This window comes from Pongo pygmaeus, chromosome 1, assembly GCF_028885625.2.
Source record: "Pongo pygmaeus isolate AG05252 chromosome 1, NHGRI_mPonPyg2-v2.0_pri, whole genome shotgun sequence".
In the NCBI taxonomy this organism is placed as follows: Eukaryota; Metazoa; Chordata; class Mammalia; order Primates; family Hominidae; genus Pongo; species Pongo pygmaeus.
The window spans coordinates 205381965-205405714 of NC_072373.2; the positions used below are offsets into that span (position 1 = coordinate 205381965).

Sequence of the window (23750 nt, forward strand, 5' to 3'; positions counted from 1 at the left end):
TAAGAGGCTCTGGAAACCTACCTACAGCAGACCATCCGATTTTTAATTTAAATAGTGGCTGAAGGGAACAGGGCTAAGTGGGCATTTGCTTTTAAGGAAGGCAGGTGCACATGAAAAGAATTAATGAAGAGCAACTGCTTCATCTCGATTAGCACCTAATTCCATTAGGAGTTCCCCTGGTACACATTAATCATACAAGACAAGACTTGTTTAAGGACCACACAGCTGTCTGTGTAGAAAGTTGAGCTCATAAATCAAAGCTCTGTCCCCAGAAGAAATACTGATTACCCTCTATACCAACTCCTCCCCCTCTCCTTTCCAGGTCACTCACACTGACAGGATAGGTAGCTTGGGTCATTCACAGAAAAGTGTATTTTAAGTATATGGTAGATATAGCCCATCTTAAGTGAGGCCTACACTAACATGACCCTGTTTCAATGTAGCAGGTATAAACCACAGATTTGGAAATATTGACATGAAGTTGCCTCTGGTGTCACTGTAGTGACTACAAGGCATAAGTGTACAAAAACAAGCAAGAGCTTGATGACCTGATTACTAGGTGAAGCCATGTTACAAAGTACTTTATGTCTCTGCTCCATAATCTGTCAAACACAAAAGGCAAACACATTAATTTTCCTAAAGGAATGCAAAGAGAGACAGAAAAGAATTCTAGAGACGTTCACACAACTGGTCATTTAGGGAAATAGGGTACTTACTGACTTCTTAAAGTTCTTCAAGAATAAAGCTGTGAGTGCCAAGAACTAGTCATTTTAGTAAGGTCCATAAGGGAATCTAGTCAGATTTGACAAGTGTGTATCAGCAGTCATTAATATTCATATCTTATGTAAAAGCTTGTCTGTTGTAATAAGAAAAAAATCATAAGCACTTAGATATTCAACAGAAGGGTGGCTAAACAAATTACAGTACACTCACATTTGATTGTCATTAAAAAATTAAATCATTAAAAAATCACCAATGAAGAATATTCAATGACATGGAAGAATGCTCATGATAGAGTCTGTGAAAAATAAAAGCTACAAAACATACATAGTATGAGCTTAATTTTGTAAAAAGAATATATATGCAAGAGAAAAATGCTGGGAGGATATAAAATAGTGGTTATCTCTTCCTTTTCAAAATCAGATATAATATGCATAACTTATTTTTAACATTTTAATTATTATTCGATAATTTTAAAAGAGGATACTGCTAACCTGCTCCCCATTCTGTTCCGCATTCACTGACACTCTCAGATTTGCCCATGTCACGGGGCAGTTTCAGAACAACCCAAAACCTTAGGGAAAATCCAAGATTCAAGTCTCTTACTTTTTTTTCTTTTCTTTTTTTTTTGTAGAGCCTGGGTATTGCTATGTTGACCAGACTGGTCAAGCTTACTCCTGGACTCAAGTGATCCTCCCACCTCGGCCTCTCAAAGTGTTCGGATTACAGGCATGAGCCACCATGCCCAGCCAACATAAACTTTTTAGGTCACTCCAAAAAAGGGGAACTTTAACTTTCTGATACAGAGAATGCCTGTTTTTTGTTTGTTTGTTTTTGAGACCGAGTCTCGCTCTGTTGCCCAGGCTGGAGTACAGTGGCACGATCTTTGCTCACTCCAAGCTCTGCCTCCTGGCTTCATGCCATTCTCCTGCCTCAGCCTCCCGAGTAGCTGGGACTACAGGTGCCTGCCACCATGCCCGGCTAATTTTTTTGTATTTTTAGTAGAGACAGGGTTTCACCGTGTTAGCCAGGATGGTCTCCATCTCCTGACCTCGTGATCTGCCCGCCTTGGCCTCCCAAAGTGCTGGGATTACAGGCGTGAGCCACCGTGCCCCGCCAAGAATGCCTCAGTTTTTAAATCTACTTCAATTACTTCCTATTCATCAGCTCCTGTCAAAATAATAGTTTTTCTAAATTTAGATTCTGTAGCTGCAGTTCATTGTCCTGTTTGTCCTGCTCTCTTTGGAAAGATCTCTTGGTTACGTACAACATTGACTACAGGAGAGGAGGCACTGCTCTGACTTGAGACTTCACTGTACCACACGCTACAAGAAGTGGTGCTGCAAAGTTCAAATTCTAAGTCAGCCCTGTGTCGTCTGTGAAGAAGCAGGACCCATATCCTGAGTTTTGGTGTATTTTGTGCTCTGAGAACACAGCAGAAAAATATCTTGATGTAGAAGAAGTTACCAGTCCTAGCCCCAGATGGAGTAAGCAGCTCTCTGCACAGTATAGTTTGAGGAATGCCAGAAGGCCCCAAACCACCCTTATCACAAGGCTGTCCCCTCTCCTTCTAAGCGGTACGAAAGCCTCACAATCAGGTGAGGGAATTTAAAGGGAGTGGTGTTTCACTCTAGAGAGGTTCCGTCAACATGGCCTGTTTTCTAGGAGCACAGAAGACTGAAGAAGAAAAAGCAAAAAGGTCCCATTAATATATGGCAGATTATATGGCAGATTAGTTCATAGGATTTACCAGGTATTCCCTAATAGAAAAGTCCTTGCTAAAGGAAAGTCAAGTTTTCACTGGTGGGGCCAGAGGGCTAGAGGGAGCAAAACACAAGTATAACAGAAAAGGTGAGGCACAGAGGTTGCAAACTGGTGAGCCAATATGGCCCATAAACGTGTTTTGTTTGACCCTCCTCCTACATGATGTTAAAAAAAAAAGTTTTTTAACTGAGAGGTTTCACGTAAAGATATTTTCACCATCTCCCCAAAGTATCAGAAGACTTGGCAACATTGGGCCTACAATCCCCCATGGCAACAACGGGCTGTCCCCTTTGGAAGGGTTTATGCTCCTCAAATGCTAGGTGTCAGGTTCAGTACTGAATGAGAATGATGACAACGCCAGACTCCAGAATGCTCACCCCAGCCTGCCTCACTCACTCCTGTAGGAGTCTGAATCTGCAATACTTGCTCTGGAGCAGAGTGTGGGGTGAGCAATGGTCCTTTCTAATTCATTAATTTGTGTTTCTGTTTTGAATCTATTGGAACACTCTAACAAGAAAAGTGAAATGTACCTTGTGATAGAGGAGAGTTGTCATTCTACCTATAAAAAAGAAACTGAAAGTTGGTTTTAAAGATCTAAGAGGTACCCAAGAGATTTGCAAGATGAAATATACCCACATTGGCTGGCAAAGTATCCAAATAGCCAGTTTCTAAATGATGGCATGAATAATATTTAAACAATATGGTTCCTTTTCCTTGGGGTTATCGTCCCTTCAGGGAATCCACCCCTAACCCCCTTAGATGAAAAACTAAATTCATTATATGCCAACAGAGGTACTGACTCAGAATTTAACACAAAGTCTTTCAAAGTTTTGTAATAGTTCCTTCTCAATTCTAGGGAGTAAACTTTCAAACAGCCTATCTAGAAATCGGTTTTGATAGAATAAACTCTCGGGACTCAACATAAAAATGTTTTTTTTTCATGTTTATGTAGAAGCCCCCTCCCCAATACCTACGTGTTACTTCATAATTTATCCATATACCATAATCCCCTTCCTGTTTGGCCTCTTAGATATGGAGACATTCGGTAAACTGCTTGCTTAAATTCACTTATGCCTAGTTTCTAAAATGCCACATTTTTCAAGCCACAAAATAACCCTGTTTAAGTATAAAATCATGCCTCTATTACCACATTTATATCCCAGAATATGATAGTTTTAAATTCCTGCAATGGTTAAAATAAACTCAAACTATATTGCATATTAATATAAACAGAGTCAAACTATAGGTATATAAAATATTATGGGTATAGCAGAAAATGAAAATTAATCAGGTCCGACAAAGTATATCTGCTCAGACATAGTGCTAGAAAAACAGAAATCAAAAACATGTTTCCACAGAGACAGAAAACACACTAAACTTACTAAACAAACAGATGGCTCTACTACTTATTTTTTCCCACTTGATAATTTCCAAATAATTTAGCAGCAGCTATAGCCAACATATTCAATTTAGTCTAGCTAGAACATCTAAGTGTCTAGTTTTCACAGTTCCCATTCTAAAATTTCATACATTTTTATTATAATTTTATCTCTCAGCTAGAATAATGCTGTTCCAGAAAATTATTTTATGCCTCACAGAAGCAGAAAGGCCGTCTGTGGTCGCCACCACTCACGGAGGGGTTAAGCAGGTGACTCTACAGCAATCTGTCAGCACCCTGTTGTGTAGCCACCTGCAGGGAAAGCAGCTAGGGGAACTCCCAAAGCCTGAATCACTGTCTACCAAGATCAGATTTTCTTCCGCAAACTACTCCTGACACAAGCAAAATGCATTCAAAGCAGAAGAGAACAAACAAATGTACCATTCTCTCTGTAGCACTAGAGAGAAAGCAGCCAAACACATATTCTAACCTGGAGGATCTCCTTGGAGAGAAGGTTGGAACAGAAACATGGATGAAGCTGGAAACCATCATTCTCAGCAAACACAGGAACAGAAAACCAAACATCGTATGTTCTCACTCATAAGTGGGAGATGAACAATGAGAACACATGAACACAGGGAGGGGAACATCACACACCGGGGCCTGTTGAGGGGTGGGGGGCTAGGGGCGGGATAGCATTAGGAGAAATACCTAATGTAGATGACGGGTTGATGGGTGCAGCAAACCACCATGGCATGTATGCACCTGTGTAACAAACCTGCACATTCTGCACACGTATCCCAGAACTTAAAGTATAATATATATATTTTTTAATGTGGGATCTGAGCTGTATTTCCAGCTACTACAAAGACAAAGAATGATCTGGGACTGGTGAGGAGGAGAGAGAGGGCTAGACCCACCAGAAAAGATGAATAAGATAAGGCAAACTGAGATTATCTTCCCTGTTCCTGGCTGAGATGAGGCTCGTGTCTAGATTCCTTGGCTCTGAAGCACAACCAACCCCACTGCCAGAGCAAATGCCTTTTTTGACGACAGTGTCTCAGAGGACTTTTCTCCTCTTTTCCCTTGTAACTTCCAGAAATTCTTACACCTCTTTCAAAGCCTTGGGAAAAACTACTGACGGAGTGCTGGATTTTAAAACTTCCTGTGAAATACCAAGAAAAGGGGTTTGGAGCAAAAAGACTTTCTATTCAGAAATAAAATTGTTAATAACCTCAAAAATAACAAAGAGTTTGACACTGGATGTGTAGTCCTGGATTGGGTCTAATGTGATATTCAGGTTTTCTAACTTCAAAAGCCTTTGAGTTGCACTGTGATAAAATTACTGGGCGCCACCCTCCCTGCTTCCTAGTATTTTCCCTGCACAAAGGTAGTATTTATTAATTTAACAAGTATTTATTATCTACCCTGTGCCAAGCCAAGCACTGTGTACTGTGACAAACCAGTGAAAATAAATTCCCTGCCCTTACTGAGCTTACATTCTATTACGGTATAATAAGCATGTTATAAAAACTTAAACTATGTAGAAATAAACAATGCAGAAAGTAAATGTCTCTGACAGTCAACTACAATTGATCATCTGGTATATATTTCAAGTGATTTTCTGTGCACATGAGAAATACATCGACCCATATTTTTCTTTCTTTCTTTTTCTTTTTGTTGAGACAGAGTCTTGCTCTGTCGCCCAGGCTGGAGTGCAGTGGCACGATCTCTGCTCACTGCAACCTCTGACTCTTAGGTTCAAGTGATTTGCGTGCCTCAGCCTCTCGAGTAGCTGGGATTACAGGCACCCGCCACTGCACTCAGCTAATTTTTGTATTTTTAGTAGAGACAGAGTTTCTATTGTTGGCAAGGCTGGTCTCGAACTCCTGGCCTTATGTGATCCACCTGCTTTGACCTCCCAAAGTGCTGGGATTACAGGTGTGAGCCACCGTACCCGGCCCTACCCATATATATATTTTATTTTTTTTAAAGACAGGTTCTCACTCTGTGGCCCAGGCTGGAGTGCAGAGGTGCGACCTTGGCTCACTGCAACCTCTGACTCCCAGGTTCAAGTGATTCTCGTGCCTCAGCCTCCTGAGTAGCTGGGACTACAGGCACATGCCACCACGCCCAGCTAATTTTTATATTTTTAGTAGAGATGGGGTTTCGCCATGTTGGCCAGGCTGGTCTCGAACTCCTGACCTCAAATGATCCACCTGCCTCAGCCTCCCAAAGTGTGGGATTACAGGTGTGAACCACTGAGCCCAGCCCCTACCCATATTTTTCGATGGATTCATACTATACAATCTGTTTTGCTACCTGCCCCCTCCCCACCCCACTTTAGCAGACAATCTTGGGTTCCTTTAATTACCTTAAGATGGGCTTGCACCTTTCAAGAGAATTGTTTGTTATCTTTCCCACTTAACTACTGTGGTTCCCCACTAAGGACTCAGGGCCTTGGGAGAAGGATGGAATCGTCCATGAAAGGCCACCTGCCCCTGGGTTACCAGTCCAGGGAATGCTCACAGGCTCTGTCTCCTAAACTGACTGCTCTGTCTTGCTTCAACCCAACGGTCAGGTTCTAGCTTTGGATTCTATTCTTGCTTCATGCCTATAACAACCTTGGGCTACATGCTCTGAATCTTCTTCTCCACCTTCTGTTGTAACTTTCTCTCTTGCCCTGGAGCTGGGAGCCAGCCTCAACCACTCCTAACCCTGACCCAGGCCAGTTCCCTATAAGAGATAAAGAATGATAGAAAGATAGATAGTAAATAGCATTAGCCCCCAAATTTACTAGCGGCTTTGAAATGTTTCTCTAAGATCACAAAATAGGGACATCTTGGATTCTCTCTTCACTTTGCTCTGTTTTACAGTTATTCACACCAAATCATATTGAATCCACTGATTATGAAAAATCAGTATCTAAAAATACAGTCCTTTCTATTCAACAAATGTAAAATTTTAAATTGGGTGTAGACATCTTATAATGTGGAGAAACAAAAAATAAGTACCCTAAAACGTCTACTTTAGTTTTTTCCTCAACTGCAAGACCAAATACACCAAGGAGTCTTATAAAAGTCAGAGGTTGGCCGGGCGCGGTGGCTCATGCCTGTAATCCCAGCACTTTGGGAAGCTGAGGCGGGTGGATCACAAAGTCAGGAGTTCGAGACCAGCCTGGCCAATATGGTGAAACCCTGTCTCTACAAAAACTAGCCGGGCATGGTGGCTCGCGCCTGTAGTCCCAGCTACTCGGGAGGCTGAGGCAGGGGAATCACTTGAACCCAGAAGACAGAGGTTGCAGTGAGCCGAGATCGGACCACTGCACTACAGCCTGGGTGACAGAGCAGGACTCCGTCTCAAAAAAAAAAAAGTCAGAGGTTACACAGCAGTATTAAATGCTGGTAGGTGGAAGACAAGTTTAAATTCAGAAGTATGAAAGTCTGTGAATTCCTACTCAAGCCACATTTGAGCACTGTGTGCCATCAGGAAAGTCTAGTCACAGAGGAAAGCTGATCATTTTTAACATTTGCTATCTTCATCTGCCCTTTTAAGGAAAAAAGGGCAGATTAATGTTTTAAAATCATAAAACATAAATACAAGGTTTAAGTGGGCTAGAAAGTACAATGAAGGGCAATGACACTTTGCTCACTTACCAACTTAAACCAGAAAGGAATGAGTCACAAAAACTCGTATCACAGACAACACAATACTAATCAACATACTCACTGATGACTAGAACATTATATAGTTTATTTATAGATTATGTTGTTATCAATATATATGCTCTAAAAATATTTCTCTAGATTCAGATTTGTTAATTTAAATTAGTACTTGCATATGAGTGTAAGTTAAACACTTCTCAGCCAGGCGTGGTGGCTCATGCCTGTAATCCTAGCACTTTGGGAGGCCAAGGCAGGCAGATCCCCTGAGGTCAGGAGCTCAAGACCAGCCTGGGCAACATGGTGAAACCCCGTATCTACTAAAAAAATAAAAAAATTAGCCAGATGTGGTGGCACCGCCTGTAATCCCAGCTACTTGGGAGGCTGAGGCAGGAGAATTACTTGAACCTGGAAGGTGAAGGTTCCCAGATTGCGCCACTGCACTTCAGCCTGGGCGACAGAGTGAGACTCCGTCTCCAAAAACAAAACAAAACAAAACAAAACAAAACAAAAAAACCAAAAAACACTTCTCAGTGTAAACAAATGAGTTAAAATCTCCCAAAGTGCCTCTCTATGCCTCCCTCTTCTCTGAGGCAGGTCTACCAGTTGCTTAGAGATTCCTGAAAATCCTGAGCGATGTTTTCCCCACTTCCTTTCAGGCTCTCAAGTCTCTAAATAAACAGAACTAATTATGGGAGCAAAACAAGTTATAAGTAATATCATTTTGATGTGCCTAAAATAACCAAATGAATTTGGAGCGGAATAAAAGAGTGAGTATTCAATATACTACACTTTACCCAGATTTCCATATTCTCCTTAAGAAAAGGCACTTTCTTTTCCATGGCTTCAAAATTTCTAGGAGCTCACCATCATGGCAATGTGCACACCCCAGGACTCTAGGCCTTCGAAGCAAGAATGAGGAACAAGGTTAATGGCGGCCTCTCTGCACGGTAAGTTGATGGTTACATCTCTGGTCTCAAGTCTTCTAGTTCAGGGCTCTTAAATCTGCTGCTGCCAAGCTAAGCCTACTCTAGATATAAAGAACAATTTCCATGCTGTGGGGCTCTAGGCTGTCTGGACCAGACCAATTCCCAAGCTAGCCCTAACCAGAGTTGAAGTCTCAGAGATCCTGTAAGCTTTCAAGGATACAAGCAGCTGGCTCCCTTCTATTTAGAGATAAGTAAGTACATTCATGTGTCTTTGGCAAGAGCAAGAATTTTTAACACACAACAGCACCTCTCTAGTAGAAAAAAAAAATCTGAAATTCTAACTATTTTTTCTACAGATTTTAGCCATGAGATCCTAGAATCTCATTCTAGTGCCAATCCTTGGGCCAATGTTAGTTGTATTTGCATTCAAAACAAAAAGTCAAAAAAATATAAAGCAGAAAAAGCAAGCAAGTTGATAAATTTTTTTAAAGTACTATGGTATAACAGAAAGGGTTCCAGAAGTCAAGAAACTTCAGTTCTGGTCCTGACACTGTCACCCTAGCTTGGTCACCCACACCAGCCATGTAATCTTCTAGAGTTCATTTACTTCATTGATAAAAATGAAAAACAACAGAGTTCAAGGAAGCTGGTCTAGATAGCTTTTAGATCTCTTCTACTTGCAAAAAAAAAAAAAAAAAAAAAAAATCATCATTCTAAATTCTACTCAGTTTTATTAAATGGTACTCTACCAAGCAAACTCTGGATACATTTCCTTTATGACTCTTTATACCAGATACAATTCAACTACTTTAAAGGGTTGATATCATATTAAAAATAAACACTATAATAAAAAAGACAAATCTGTCTTAACAAAAAAGGCAGTGGAATGGAAATAAACAGAGAAGAGATGTTTGCTTCAACGTTTCTGCAGATTATGGATCACTTAGTATTTTGTTAACTCAAAGTGTTAAATTCTCTCCCTTAACAAGGAAACTGAAAGAAGTAACAATTGCGGACAAAAAACCACATGGTCTTGAGCTGTTTTGAGAGGGAACCTTGTGGCAAGTACAAACAAAATTGTTGATTCCTCTGCAGGCCTTGAAACTTCAGGACAGCAGTTCAGGTGTCGCACCCCGCTCTGCCTGATCTTAGAGAGTGATTTCTTTTTAATTTTTTTTGAAAAAGAGCCTCGCTCTGTTGCCCAGGCTAGAGTGCTGTGGCATGATCTTGGCTTACTGCAACCTCTGCTGCTTGGGTTCAAGCGATTCTCCTGCGTCAGCTTCCCAAGTAGCTGGGGTTACAGCCACCATGCCCAGCTAATTTTGTATTTTTAGCAGAGACAAGGTTTCACCATGTTGGTCAGGCTGGTCTCAAACTCCTGACCTCAAGTGATCCACCCGCCTTGGCCTCCCAAAGTGCTAGGATTATGGACGTGAACCACCGTGCCCGGCCGAGCATGATTTCTGAATGATCGCACTGGCCTGCCATGGAATATTCCACCCTATGTAAAAATGAGTGTTAGATTAAGTTGAGAAAATGATTTTTATATAATTTAAGTGAAAAAAGCAGGACACAAAAACTGCACAAACAACTCTAAAGGCATGATCTATGAAAGAAAAAATTGATAAGCTAGACCTCACTAAAATAAAAATTTCTGCTCTATAAAAGACATTGTCAAGAGAATAAAAAGCCTCAGACTGAAAGTATAACATTTGCAAAAGGCATCTGATAAAGGACTATTATAGAAAATATACGAAGAACTCTTAGAACTCAACAATAAGAAAACAAACACACTGATTTTAAAACGGGCTGAACTGGCCGGGTGAGGTGGCTCACGCCTGTAATCCCAGCACTTTGGGAGGCTGAGGCAGGTGGATCACCTGAGGTCAGGAGTTTGAGACCAGCCTGATCAACATGGAGAAACCCCATCTCTACTAAAAATACAAAATTAGCCGGGCATGGTGGTGCATGTCTGTAATCCCAGCTACTCGAGAGGCTGAGGCACGAGAATCACTTGAACCCAGGAGGTGGAGATTCCAGTGAGCCAAGATGGCACCATTGCACTCCAGCCTGGGCAACAAGAGTGAAACTCCGTCCCAAAAATAAATAAATAAATAAAATGGGCAGAACTAATATCAAAAAGACAAAAAAAAAACAGATGTTGGCAAGGATGTGGAGAGAAGGAAACCCTTAAACACTGCTGGTGAGAATGTAAATCAATACAACTTCTATGGCAAATAGTATGGAGATTCCTCAAAGAATTATAAGTAAAACTGCCACTTGATCCAGCAATCCCACTACTGGTTAGCTACCCAAAGAAAAAGAAATCAAGGTATCAAAAATATACCTGCACTTGTATGTTGACTACCACACTAGTCACAATAGCAAAGATATGGAATCAACCTAAGTGTCCATCAACGGATGACTGGATAAAGAAAATGTGGTATACATACACAATGGAATATTGTTCAGCCATATACAGAATGAAATTATGTCTTTTGCAGCAACATGGGTAGAAATGGAGGTCATTATCTTAAGTGAAACAAGCCAGATGCGAAAAGCCTGATATTACATGTTTGTACTCATAAGTGGGTGTGAAAAAATGTGTACACATGGACACAGAGTTGAATGATAGACAATGGAGACTCGGAAAGATGAGGGGGTAGAAGGAAGGAGGGTCGATGATGAGAAGTTGGTTAACAGGTAAAATGTATATTATTTGGGTGAAAGCCCTGACTTGACCAATACACAATCTATGCATGTAACAAAATTGCACTTGTACACCATGAATTTATACAAATTTTAAAAGACTTTAACAGACACCTCACCAAAAAAAGATGCACAGATGGTAAACAAGCATATAAAAAGATGTAACATCATATCATATGTCACCAGGGAAATGCAAATTAAAACAACGAGATACCACTATCCACCTATTAGGGTGGCCGAAATCCATAACACTGACAATACCAAGTGCTGGCCAGGATTTACACGAACTCCCATTCATTGTTGGTGGGAACGCAAAATGGTACAGCCACTGTCAAAGACATTGTGGCAGTTTCTTACAACTAAACATACTCTATGATCCAGCAACTGTGCTCCTTGGAATTTATCCAAAGAAGTTGAAAACTTATGTCCACCCCAAAACCGGCACATAGATGTTTATAGCTTTATTTATAATTGCCAAAACTTGGAAAAAACCAAGATGTCCTATAGCAGGTGAATGGATAAACTTGTGGTATATCCAGACAATGGAATATTATTCAGTACTAAAAAGAAATGAGCTACTAGACCAGGAAAAGACACAGAGCAGGCTGGGCATGATGGCTCATACCTGTAATCCCAGTGCTTTGGGAGGCCGAGGCAGGTTGATCACTTGAGCACAGGAGTTCAAGAACAGCGTGGGCAACATAGTAAGTTCCTGTCTCTATATTTAAAAAAAAAAAAAAAAAAATTGCCTGGGCACAGTGGCTCACGCCTGTAATTCCAGCACTTTGGGAGGCTGAGGTGGGTGGATCACCTGAGGTCAGGAGTTCAAGACCAGCCTGGTTAACATGGTGAAACCCCATCTCTACTAAAAAACCGTCTCTACTAAAAATACAAAAAATTAGCTGGGCATGGTGGCGGGTGCCTGTAATCCAAGCTACTCGGGAGGCTAAGCCAGGAGAATCACTTGAACCCGGGAGGTGAAGGTTGCAGTGAACTGAGATCGCACCTTGTACTCTAGCCTGGGCAACAAGAGCAAGATTCCATTTCGGGGGGGAAAGAAAAAGAAATTATAGACAGGTACGGTGGCTCACACCTGTAATCCCAGAACTTTGGGAGGCCCAGGCAGGCAGATCACCTGAGGTCAGGAGTTCAAGACCAGCCTGGCCAACATAGCGAAACCCCACCTCTACCAAAAATACAAAAATTAGCCAGGTGTGATGGCAGCTGCCTGTAATCCCAACTATTCAGGAGGCTGAGGCAGGAGAATCGCTTGAACCTGGGAGGTGGAGGTTGCAGTGAGCCGAGATCACGCCACTGCACTCCAGCCTGGGCGACAGAGTGAGAATCCATCTCAAAAAAAAAAAAAAAAAAAAAAAAGAAAGAAAAAGAAATTATAGAAGACATGGAGGAATCTTAAATGCACATTACTAAGTGAAAGAAGTCAATCTGAAAAGGCTATGCAATATCATTCCAACCATACAACATTCTGGAAAAGGCAAAACTAAAGAGATAGTGAAAAGATCAGCACTTCCCAGGGGTCAGGGGAGGGGAGGGATGGATGGACGGAGCACAGAGGATTTCTAGGGCAGTAAAACTACTCTGTATATTATAATGGTAGATACATGCTATTATAAATGTATTCAAACCCATAAGACTGTTTAACACTAAGAATGAATTCTAATGTAAACTGTGGACTAACTGATAATGATGTGTCAATGGAGGTTCGTCTGTGTAACAAATGTACCACTCTGGTGGGGGTTGCTGACAATGGGAAGGCTAGGCATGTGTGGGGACAGCAGGTAGATGAGATATCTGTATCTTCCACTCAATTTTCCTGTGAACCTAAAACTGTTCTAAAAATTAAAATCTATTTAAAAAAACACTATAAAATGCTATAATGACAACTATATATAATTAGCCTGTGAGAAGACAACAAAATTTTAACAGCAATTTGTGTCATGATTGTGGGACTATTTTCTCTTTTTCCTTTATCTAAAATTGTAATGATTTTTTTCACACTTAAAATATTTTTAATTGACCACTGAGGAAAAAATTTAAACCAACCTTATTCTAATTTATATTATTCCTTTCCAACTTAGTACTTAGTTAAAACAACTGATCTTCCTCATTGCTTTTTCTGGTTTTGACTAGAATTTTTCTCATGTTGGAATCAAAACCATTTTTGGCTTCCAACATTAAGTCTGTTTTTAAATATCTTAGGTAAACAATTCAGAAATCAAGCTGGCAGAAAACAGGGTCATTTTGTAAGGTATATGTTTCTAAAACCAACAGAGTACTCCAGACTGTCTTTGGCAGGTTCCCAAACTTTCTAGGAAAGGACCCTATAGGCAACACCTATTTATTCCCAGGTTCCTCACCTTCCTCCACATTTCTTTACCTTAGCAATCTACCCAGCATTTTCTGCTCCACTTTCTCCTGTATTTCCTCGTAAAGCAGAGCTTCTTCCGTTCACCCAGTTCCTTGTCACCATATATCATTCACTGATTCAACATTCACTAAGCACTCTATTTTTATAGAGAGATATTAAAAATGAAGAGAACCAGCTTCTGCCCCCTGGAACTCACAATCTAATAAGGGGGAAAGATCGTCAAAACAAGTGACTACTATACGATGGACGTCAGCACACTTTTTCTGTAAAGGGCCAGACAGTATATACTTTCGGCTTTGCAGGCCATAGTCTCTGTGGCAGCTATTCAGCCCTGCCACTGTAGCACGAAAGCGGCCACTGATACGATGTAAATGAATGAGAGTGGCTGTGTTCCAGTAAAATTTATTTTTACAAAAACAGGCAGTGGGCCAGATTTGGCCTGTGTGCTGTTGTTTGCTAACCCATGGTATACAGTATACTAAAGAACATCCCTGGAGCTGAAAGAGCTTGAGAAAGACCTGCCAGACTGCCCGCCCTTTTACAGGGAATAGCCATCAAACCTTAATTGGACAGCCAAACCGAGCTACAAGAATTCTCCTTGAAACTGGTGGAGCAGTAATGAATTTTCCCCCCAAAAGTCACTGAATTGGTTTCTCAAAAATAGCAGTTCTCACCCACAGTTTTCAGACAGACATAGCTATAGAATGTGTTGCAATTAATCTATTATTACAGTAGAGTTACTGGTTAGTTAATATAGTACTGGTTTTCAAATTTTGTCTTCAACACTTAGAAAAGGGTAGATCAACTTGGGGACACAAAGACAGTAAGACTGGAACAACAGACACTAGGGACTTGAAAAGGAGGAAGAGAGGGAGGCAGTCAAAAGCTGAAAAACTTTCCTATTGGGTACTATGTTCACTGTCCAGGTGATGGGATCAATAGAAGCCCAAAGCTCAGCATCATGCAATATGCCCTTGCAACAAACCTGCATATGAACGCACGTGTACCTCCTAAATCTAAAATTAAAAAAAAAAAGGAGATCAATTTTATCCCTAAAGCATCCCTGTGGCAGTTTGTTGGCCTGAAACTGTGCACCACCCCAAGTGTGCCTGCAGAAGCAAACAGTGCATGTACATACTGTCAGCCCTGTATGTTTGCATCAGAAGGGGTCTTAGAGACCGCTGAGTCCAGCCTGCTCCATCTGGATAACAAACCCACTCTCTAGCTAACAACTCAAACGTGTCAGGTTTGAATCAGTCACAATCTTATTGACATGGATCAAAACATACATGAAGTCAAACAAGAGGAAACAGGAGACAGCTAAGGAAGGGTGGGAGGAAGTAAGATAAGAACCTCCTCCAACCAAGCTGGATAATCTGCTCAGATAGATGCCTTTCCTTTTAAACTCTTTCATTGTTGTTCATCATAGAAAAATGTGAAAATGTATGAAAATAAAAAGAAAAAATAAATGCCCAATACTATCAAGGGATAACAACTATTGTTAACAATTTGGTTCTTTTCCCTTTAAATCGTTTTTCTATGTATATTAGAAAAAATTGTTTTTCATTAAATTGCTTTCTCCTTTATTCATGAAATGCTTTGGCATACTTCCCCATATTCTTTAATATGGCTCAAAAGCATGATTTTATAGTATCTATATTAAAAGCTTATCAAATGGATGGACCATAACTTATTTTAAATTTCTCCCATTATTGGATATTTAGATCATCCCTTTTATTTTTATTTTTTGGGAAGGAAGGGAACCAACATTTATTGAATGCCCGTATCTTAACAACAGCCCTATTCTATTAGTTTTATCCCAACTTTCCAAGAAATGGAAATCATAGGGGTCAAATAATATGCCCAAGGCCACTCAAGACAGTAAATAGAAGGTCCAGGATCCAACCAAGGTGTGATTTAAAAACCTATATTCTTTGCATTGTATTCTTTTATTTTATTTTATTTTATTATTATTATACTTTAAGTTTTAGGGTACATGTGCACAATGTGCAGGTTTGTTACATATGTATACATGTGCCATGTTGGTGTGCTGCACCCATTAACTAGTCATTTAGCATTAGGTATATCTCCTAATGCTATCCCTGCCCCCTCCCCCTACCCCACAACAGTTTCCGGAGTGTGATGTTCCCCTTCCTGTGTCCATATGTTCTCCTTGTTCAATTCCCACCTATGAGTGAGGACATGCAGTGTTTGGTTTTTTGTCCTCGTGATAGTTTGCTGAGAATGATGGTTTCCAGTTTCATCCATGTCCCTACAAAGGACATGAACTCTTCATTTTTTTATGGCTGCATAGCATTCCATGGTGTATATGTGCCACATTTTCTTAATCCAGTCTATCGATCCCCTTATTTTTTATAACATTAAAAGTTGAAAATAATACCGTGGGAGCTTATAAACCTACTTAAATATAATGTTGTCTATTAGTCATTTGATAGTAAGTAGTTCTCCAAAACAGAGTAATACCTGGGGCACTGTAGGTCAAGGCAGAGTACGCATTAGTGACCACAAGAAGAAGCATACTCCTTAGGTGTAGGCACGGGGGCACTGGACCCATGTCATCATCGCCAGCTTACTGTACAATTAGCCATCTGGGTCCTTGAACTTCTCTACTAAAAGCAGATCAGATAGTAGAGTCAATCAATATCACAACTGGGGCCCAAGGGCAATGGTAGCACAAGACCGAGCCCTGACTGCTTTATCTGCAACAACCAACAAAGTATTTTGGCTTGATCGCTATTACTAAACTTGTGTCAGCCTGGGCAACATGGCAAGATCTCCTCTCTACAAAAAAATTTAAAAATTAGCCAGGCATAGTGGCATGCGCCTGTATTCCCAGCTACACAGGAGGATGAGGTGGGAGGAAAACCTGAGCCTGGGGAGGTGGAGTCTACAATTAGCTGTGATCACGCCACTACACTCCAGCCTGGGCCAAACAGTGAGATCCCATCTCAAAAAAAAAAAAAAAATTGTGTAGGAGAAAGGATGGTAAATAGCTGTGACAGATGTTTTGTGTATAGCATTTAGTGAATTTGTGGGATATTCCTCTGAAATAGAAGGTCAACTAATTGGTCTTTCTCCCATGGGCATCTGGAGGAGGGTTCTCTTCCACATGTTTTTTCTGCTGGGCACAATGGCCAGAATGTCCTAACAAATGGATATGGATGCCAGCCAGGCAACAGCAATAGCACGCTTCCAAAAGTAGCCTGGGGGCTATGAAACCTCTAGAGCCTGTATTAGTAGAACCCTAACATACCTCACTTAGTTTAACTGCCAATCAGAAAATTAAAACAAATTAATAATCTAGTTCACACCATGTATAATGCTGGAAAGCCTCCCTCCTAGAATAAACGGACTGCCTAAATGGCTGCCTAAAGCAAGCCAGAGAAAGAAGAATATAACTTACTGGAAGGGGAGAGTTTCAATTGCCCTCTTGAGTTACATACACACAAAAAAGCTCCAGTTTAGATCTCAGTTTCCAAATTAAAGATCTGAGGTGAAAGGAACATATTTGTGTTTGCCTAACATAAGCCATATAAAATATAGTAAAATTAAGTCTGAGCCAGTCAATGTAATAAAACAATGTTATTCTTTTATGGCCGGGCATGGTGGCTCACATCTGTAATCCTAGGACTTTGGGAGGCCGAAGCAGGTGGATCACTTGAGGTCAGGAGTTTGAGAGCAGCCTGGCCAACATGGTGAAATCCCATCACTATTAAAAATACAAAAAAATTAGCCTGGCGTGGCGACAAGCACCTGTAATCCCAGTTAGTCGAGAGGCTGAGGCAGGAGAATCACTTGGAGCCAGGAGGCGGAGGTTGCAGTGAGCCGAAATCGTGCCAGCCTGGGCAACAGAGCAAGACTCCATCTCAAAAAAAAAAATAATAATAATTCTTTTAATTACAATGAGAAAAGGAACATTCCTAATTAAACTTTGTGTCTAACACTGTGTTTGTCCATGGATTTTTGTGAAAGAGACTGCTTTTCAAATATAACTTTCCCAGAGTTATCTAGGATAATTCATATTCTAAGTGCAGAAAAACAAACAGAAAAACAAAACAAGCACAAAGTAGTAAGGACAACTTTCTCACCCCTCTCCTGCAATGTATATCTGTTTGACAGAGATTGGCATGAACAAGCACAAACTCTTCTTTTTGTGTTTACGCCAAAAGAACTTTGGACATGCAAACAGAAAAGGACAAGGACCAAAGAAGTGCCTTACAACACGACTAGAAGAATCAAGTTACAGGTCAATTTGTCATATGTGGGAAGTAATCAGTGTCACTCCTTATTCAGAACACTGCAAAGAGCTGAAATCAATGCTTCAACACAATAACACAAGGTGGCCAACAAACTCATGTAAAACACCACATGTCACTAGTCACAATATCTGATTACAAACAATCCCTACAGGCCCATATGGGAGTATGTCAAGAGTATGTCAAGTTTACTGGAAAGTGTTAGTAAGGACGCAGCATGCGCACTTACCTGACCAGTGCGTCTGGTTTGCTTAGCTGGTTATTAGGAATACAGTTTTCCATTAAGTCCTTGTGTGTACTTGGGCTCTTGCTAGTGCATTTCTGCTTCTTCTCATTTTTACTAGATGAAGAAGGAATGCTCCCATTTGTGGCGCTATGACTTCGAGGTGAGGAGTTCACAACTCCACTGGCATTTTTGTAATTTTTTGAGGAAGCAGTGCATGAGTCCTCTTTCAAGAGATTTTCTGTACTTCCCACAAGATCATTATTTAATCTTTTACTATTGATATGGTTTTCCATATACTCAATCTCTTGTATTTTAGAGTCTACAGGTTGTAGAATATTGTTGTTATTTATTCCAAGGTTGTGTTTTTTGGCATCCTTGTCCTTTTCTTTCCCTTTTTCTCGGTATTCTATCTCTGGCAAAGTTGTGGAGAGTTTTTTGTTGGCTGGGATACCTCCATTGTGGTGTATAAGGATCGAAGAATCCATATCAGGTAATCCTTTGGCTGCTACAATACCAAAAACAAACCAACAAACAAAAAGCCCACACCGGAATATTTAGTTTTTTAACAACACAGATTAATTCAACAAACTATTATCTACGCTTAAGAAATTTACATTAGTTTGCACACTCATTATACGCTAATCAAGAAGCAAATCCTCATAGTTTACTAGAAGATGTAGGAAAAAATAGAAGAAAATCCAAATACATTTGAGAAACTCCACATTTAGAAAATTACCATCATTTATGAAAATGATGGCCACTAAAGGTCTAGTCTTGAAAACAAGATCAGGGTTTTATAATTAGGTCACACTTTGTGTATTAGTCAAATCAAACTCGCCTATCACTGAGGTGAGAGGACAAAGGCAGATCCTAAGAAGTCATATTTTTTTAAGTGCCTGGAGTAAACGAACTGCTAATAACTTTACTGAAAAGAAAGACGTTAAATGAAACAAAAGAAGAGGAATAATTTTAGGATACAGGACATCTATCCTTTTTCTGGACTCTAGTGTTGAGGTAATAAGGAAGACTGTATCATTTACCAGACCACTCAGAAAGAATTTTGTGTATCAGGTCTACACATTCCAATTAAAGTCTACTTGAAGAGATATTTTTGCACCACATCAGACAAAAAGATAATTTTGAAATATATTAAATAAAAACATGACCTCAAACTTTCAACTTTCAAACCAATGGAAACTAGCTACTGCCAATTACCTATTTCTATTGGTCAAATGCCCATGAGAGAGATTCCATTAGAAATGGTTCAATCTAAAATCTGCATTACATTATATGAAGCATTTAGAACACGACCTATCCATCTTGGCTCTATTCAGAAGACATCTGGCTTCTAAAGTTCAATTCTACATGTCTACATCTCCATTGTGCTTATACTTTGGTTCTTGGCTTGCTTCAATTACCAGTTCACGTAGTTCCATACTATTTTGTTGCTGAGAATATATATTTTAAAATACGTAAAACAGGCTGGGCATAGTGGTTCATGCCTGTAATCCCTGTGCTTTAGAAGGTGGAGGTGGGAAGATTGCTTGAGATCAGGAGTTCGAGACCAGCCTGAATAACACAGTGAGACCTCATCTCTACAAAAAAATAATTTAAAAAAATTAGCCAGGCATGGTGGCATGTGCCCATGGTAGCAGCTGCTCAGGAGGCTAAGGACGGAGGATTACTTTGCTCCCAGGAGTTTGAGGCTGCAGTGTGCCCTAACTGTTATCACTGCACTCCAGCTTAGGCAACAGAGTGAGACCCTCCCTGTCTCAAAAAACTAAATTAAAAAAAAAATCAGAATTAAAATATAAAAAAGATATAAATATACTTTAAAATAATAAAATAAACGTATTTAAACACATAGTCTTCAGACAGTATGTAAAAAACTTCATTCACAATCTGTATTTCATTGACCAAATAAAACAATGACCCTGAAGAGGAACACCATTAGACAGAAAAAAAAATCCTAGCTACTTTTCCAGAAAAGAAAATTCTACCAAGAGACAAAATAATGACTAGCCTATTGAGCCAACAGCTTTAGGGTAAAGACCTACCTTCCTCGGCCTCTTTTTCTTGCTTCTGTAGCATCTGTTGCTCTGGAGGGAGAGCTTGTTGAAGAAGTTGCATGTAAAACTCGTTCTCTTTTTGTACTTCTTTTTGCTTCCTTAACCGCATTTTGTAGCTTACGTAACTTTTGAAGCCAAAGCCCAAAGTTACCACAGGGTACCCAATACTAGAAAGAAGACAATCCAGCCAGTAATTGTAGGTTTAAAATGAACCACATGTGCCTCAAGCACATGAGAATACCTATGGCTTAAAATTTAAAAATAAATTCTAATTGATGATGGTAGTTGAGAATAGCATTCACTAGACACACAAATAAATGTAATGTCTACTGTGGAAATCAGAAGCAACTGGCACACAGAACAAAACCCCCAGGAACAACAGGACTGCTAGACCGTAAGAGGACACTTCCCATTAGACTTTGGCACTCTTCAAATTAATTCAAGGAGTCACCACAGTGACTGTCAGATACAGTGGCTAATGCCTTTGAAGAAATATTGAAGAACTGCCTTATGCATTAGAACTTAGGCAGATACCTGTACCCCCCTTTTTTTTTTTTGAAATGGAGTCTCGCTCTGTTGCCCAGGCTGGAGTGCAGTGGCGTGATCTCGGCTCACTGCAACCTCCGCCTCCCGGGTTCAAGTGATTCTCCTGCCTCAGCCTCCTGAGTAGCTGGGACTGCAGGACTGCGCCACCATGCCCAGCTAATTTTTGTAATTTTAGTAGAGACAGGGTTTCACCATGTTGGCCAGGATGGTCTCGATCTCTTGACCTCGTGATCCGCTCGCCTTGGCCTCCCAAAGTGCTGGGATTACAGGTGTGAGCCACCACGCCTGGCCTGTATGCTTTTAAAAATTAAAAGGGTAGAGACTTTATGGGTAGCCAAAAGTAAACATAAATGTTTAAAAAAAAAAATCACAAGGACATTATTTGATTTTCAATACTAGAAGGCAGGGTCAAATTCAGGGGACTAACTTAATCTTCTTACTGCCTGAGGCGTACTGTCACCAGCTATTCCTTCAAGATTGGTTCACAGACACTCTGTCATATATAAATTCTGTCATACATAAATTCAAGAATCATTTAAATAAGCATCCGATATGATCAGTGCCAACATTTGGTTTGTATCACCAAATTAAACCAGCTGTACTTAGAACTCTAATCTCTGGGATAGAAAGTTAAATATTTTCATTGAACTTACGAGCCTGCCTAACATCATTTCAAAGCCTCTGCAAACACTGTCAAGCTCATATAAGTTTCACTAACATGAAAATGTATCAGTTTATAATTAGTCTAAATGTGGTCTCACTACAAACTTACAGTGACATGTTTTATTGACCAAGTTCATTTAATTTACTTGTTTGTAAAAAGACTAAAAATACTGGAAACAGTATTTTTTTAGTTGATTACTGTTTATTTTGGTTTCTGCCATAAATATTAGTAAAAATTGGTGTGTTTAGGAGAAACATACATTAGGTGGTAAGTTCCACAATAGATATAAATAAGAACCAAGCTCATTTTTCAAAAATGTTTCATGGTTAAGATGAAATGAATAATATCTTAATACTCATTAACATGTCATAAAGATAAATAATATTCATTCAAAAATTATTAATAATATTCTCTTACTTTTATAAATAGGCTAAGGAAATTCTAAATTATTTTAAGTTTCATGAATTAGCCACGTATTTCATCAAGACCTTCTGGAATCATTACCTGATTATAATAAACATAGCTAACATTCATCAGATACCTACGTGCTTGGCATTAAGTTGAATACTTTACATGTATCACTTCAGTTCCTTTTTCCCATGACCCAGTGAGGCAGGTAAGAAAACCATGGCTTAGAGGCAGTGACAAGGCAACACAGCTGTCAGGGGACAGAGCTGGGATTCACTCATCTGCCTGAAAAGGGGGGGCTCATGCTCTTTCCAACCATGCTGTACTGCTTTCTGGGTCCGTGTAAAATTTCTAAGAATAAATTTACAGTTGAACTTAACATTCTACAGTGAAATGAATTATAGATAAAGAATATATATAATACTGGCTGGGTGCACTGGCTCACACCTATAATCCCAGCACTTTGGGAGGCTGAGGCAGGTGGATCACTTGAGGTCAGGAGTTCGAGACCAGCCTGGCCAATATGATGAAACGCTGCCTCTACTAAAAATACAAAAATTAGCCAGGTGTGGTGGCACGTGCCTGTAATCCCAGCTACTTGGGAGGCTGAGGCAGGAAAATCGCTTGAAGCCGGGAGGCAGAGGTTGCATAACCAAGATCGTGCCACTGCATTCCAGCCTGGGTGACAGAGCGAGACTCCGTCTAAAAAAAAAAAAAAAAAAAAAATATATATATATATATATATATACACACACACACACACACACACACACACACATATACATACACACATATATACACACACACACACACACACACACACATTTATGTAATACTTACCAGTGAGCAGCAAATGGACGACAAAGGTCTACATGAAAGTTTTTGAGATCTTTAAATCTAATGGCTGCTTCAATATAAACAAAGAGGATCCAGAGAGACACTGTAGGCAAACACACTCCCCTTTCTGTGGGAAAGCAGCAGAGAGGCAAGCATTAATAAACGATATAGTAACTAACAGATGGATTGTTTGGGAGACTAATTCAATGACAGTAACTTTCATTAAGACCTTCACCTAAACTAAATTAAAAGGCAAATTGATCCAAACTGAAAGCTTTTATATGACAAATGATTCCACAGAATCACTGACAAAAATAAAAGACAAACATCCTGGCAAAAAATATTTACAATGTATGTAAAACAAAGGATTCACAGCCCTGACATACAAAGAGCTCCTACAAATCAATAAAAAGTTAACTAAAGAAAATAATTTATAAGTCACAAAAGAAGAAATACAGATGGCTAAAAAACATAGAAAAAGATGTTAACTACTGATTAGAGAAATACAAATTAAACCAATCAGATTCCATTTTCTTAACTATTAGATAAAATTTTTAAAGACAGATAATAGCATAGGGAGGGTATGGGGAAAGGTTCATTTTCATACTCGGCAATAATATAAATTGGGGCAACTATTTTAGATAGCAATTTGGCAGTATATTTAAATTTAAATACTTGTACCTTTCTTTTACCCAGAAATTCCACTTCTTTTTTTTTTTTTTTTTTGAGGGAGTCTCGCTCTGTCGCCCAGGCTGGAGTGCAGTGGCATGATCTCAGCTCACTGCAAGCTCCGCCTCTCAGGTTCAAGCAATTCTCCTGCCTCAACCTCTCAAATAGCTAGGACTATAGGCGCCCGCCACCACGACCAGCTAATTTTTTGTATTTTTAGTAGAGACAGGGTTTCACCACGTCAGCCAGGATGGTCTCCATCTGCTAACCTCGTGATCCGCCCACCTTGGCCTCCCAAAGTGCTGGGATTACAGGCGTGAGCCACTGCGCCCAGCCCAGAAATTCCACTTCTAATAATCTACCCTATAGAAACATAAAAGAGTCTTGAGATAAATACATAAAAATATTCACTGGGCTGGGCGCACTGGCTCACACCTGTAATCCCAGCACTTTGGGAGGCTGAGGAGGGCAGATCACCTGAGGTCGGGAATTCAAGACCAGCC

General features: G+C 40.0%; 1 protein-coding gene across 1 annotated transcript in view; it reads right to left on the reverse strand.

Annotated features, from left to right (window-relative positions):
• The window catches only part of MACO1 (macoilin 1), a 70226-nt gene that overhangs the window by 23852 nt on the left and 22624 nt on the right, over positions 1–23750 (reverse strand). Inside the window, exons 4-6 of the mRNA XM_054499841.2 lie at positions 22582–22705; positions 20112–20290; positions 18058–18559 (exon numbers count right to left, since the gene is read on the reverse strand). Coding sequence (XP_054355816.1) covers positions 18058–18559; positions 20112–20290; positions 22582–22705 — 805 coding nt within the window. The remainder of the gene's footprint in view (positions 1–18057; positions 18560–20111; positions 20291–22581; positions 22706–23750) is intronic.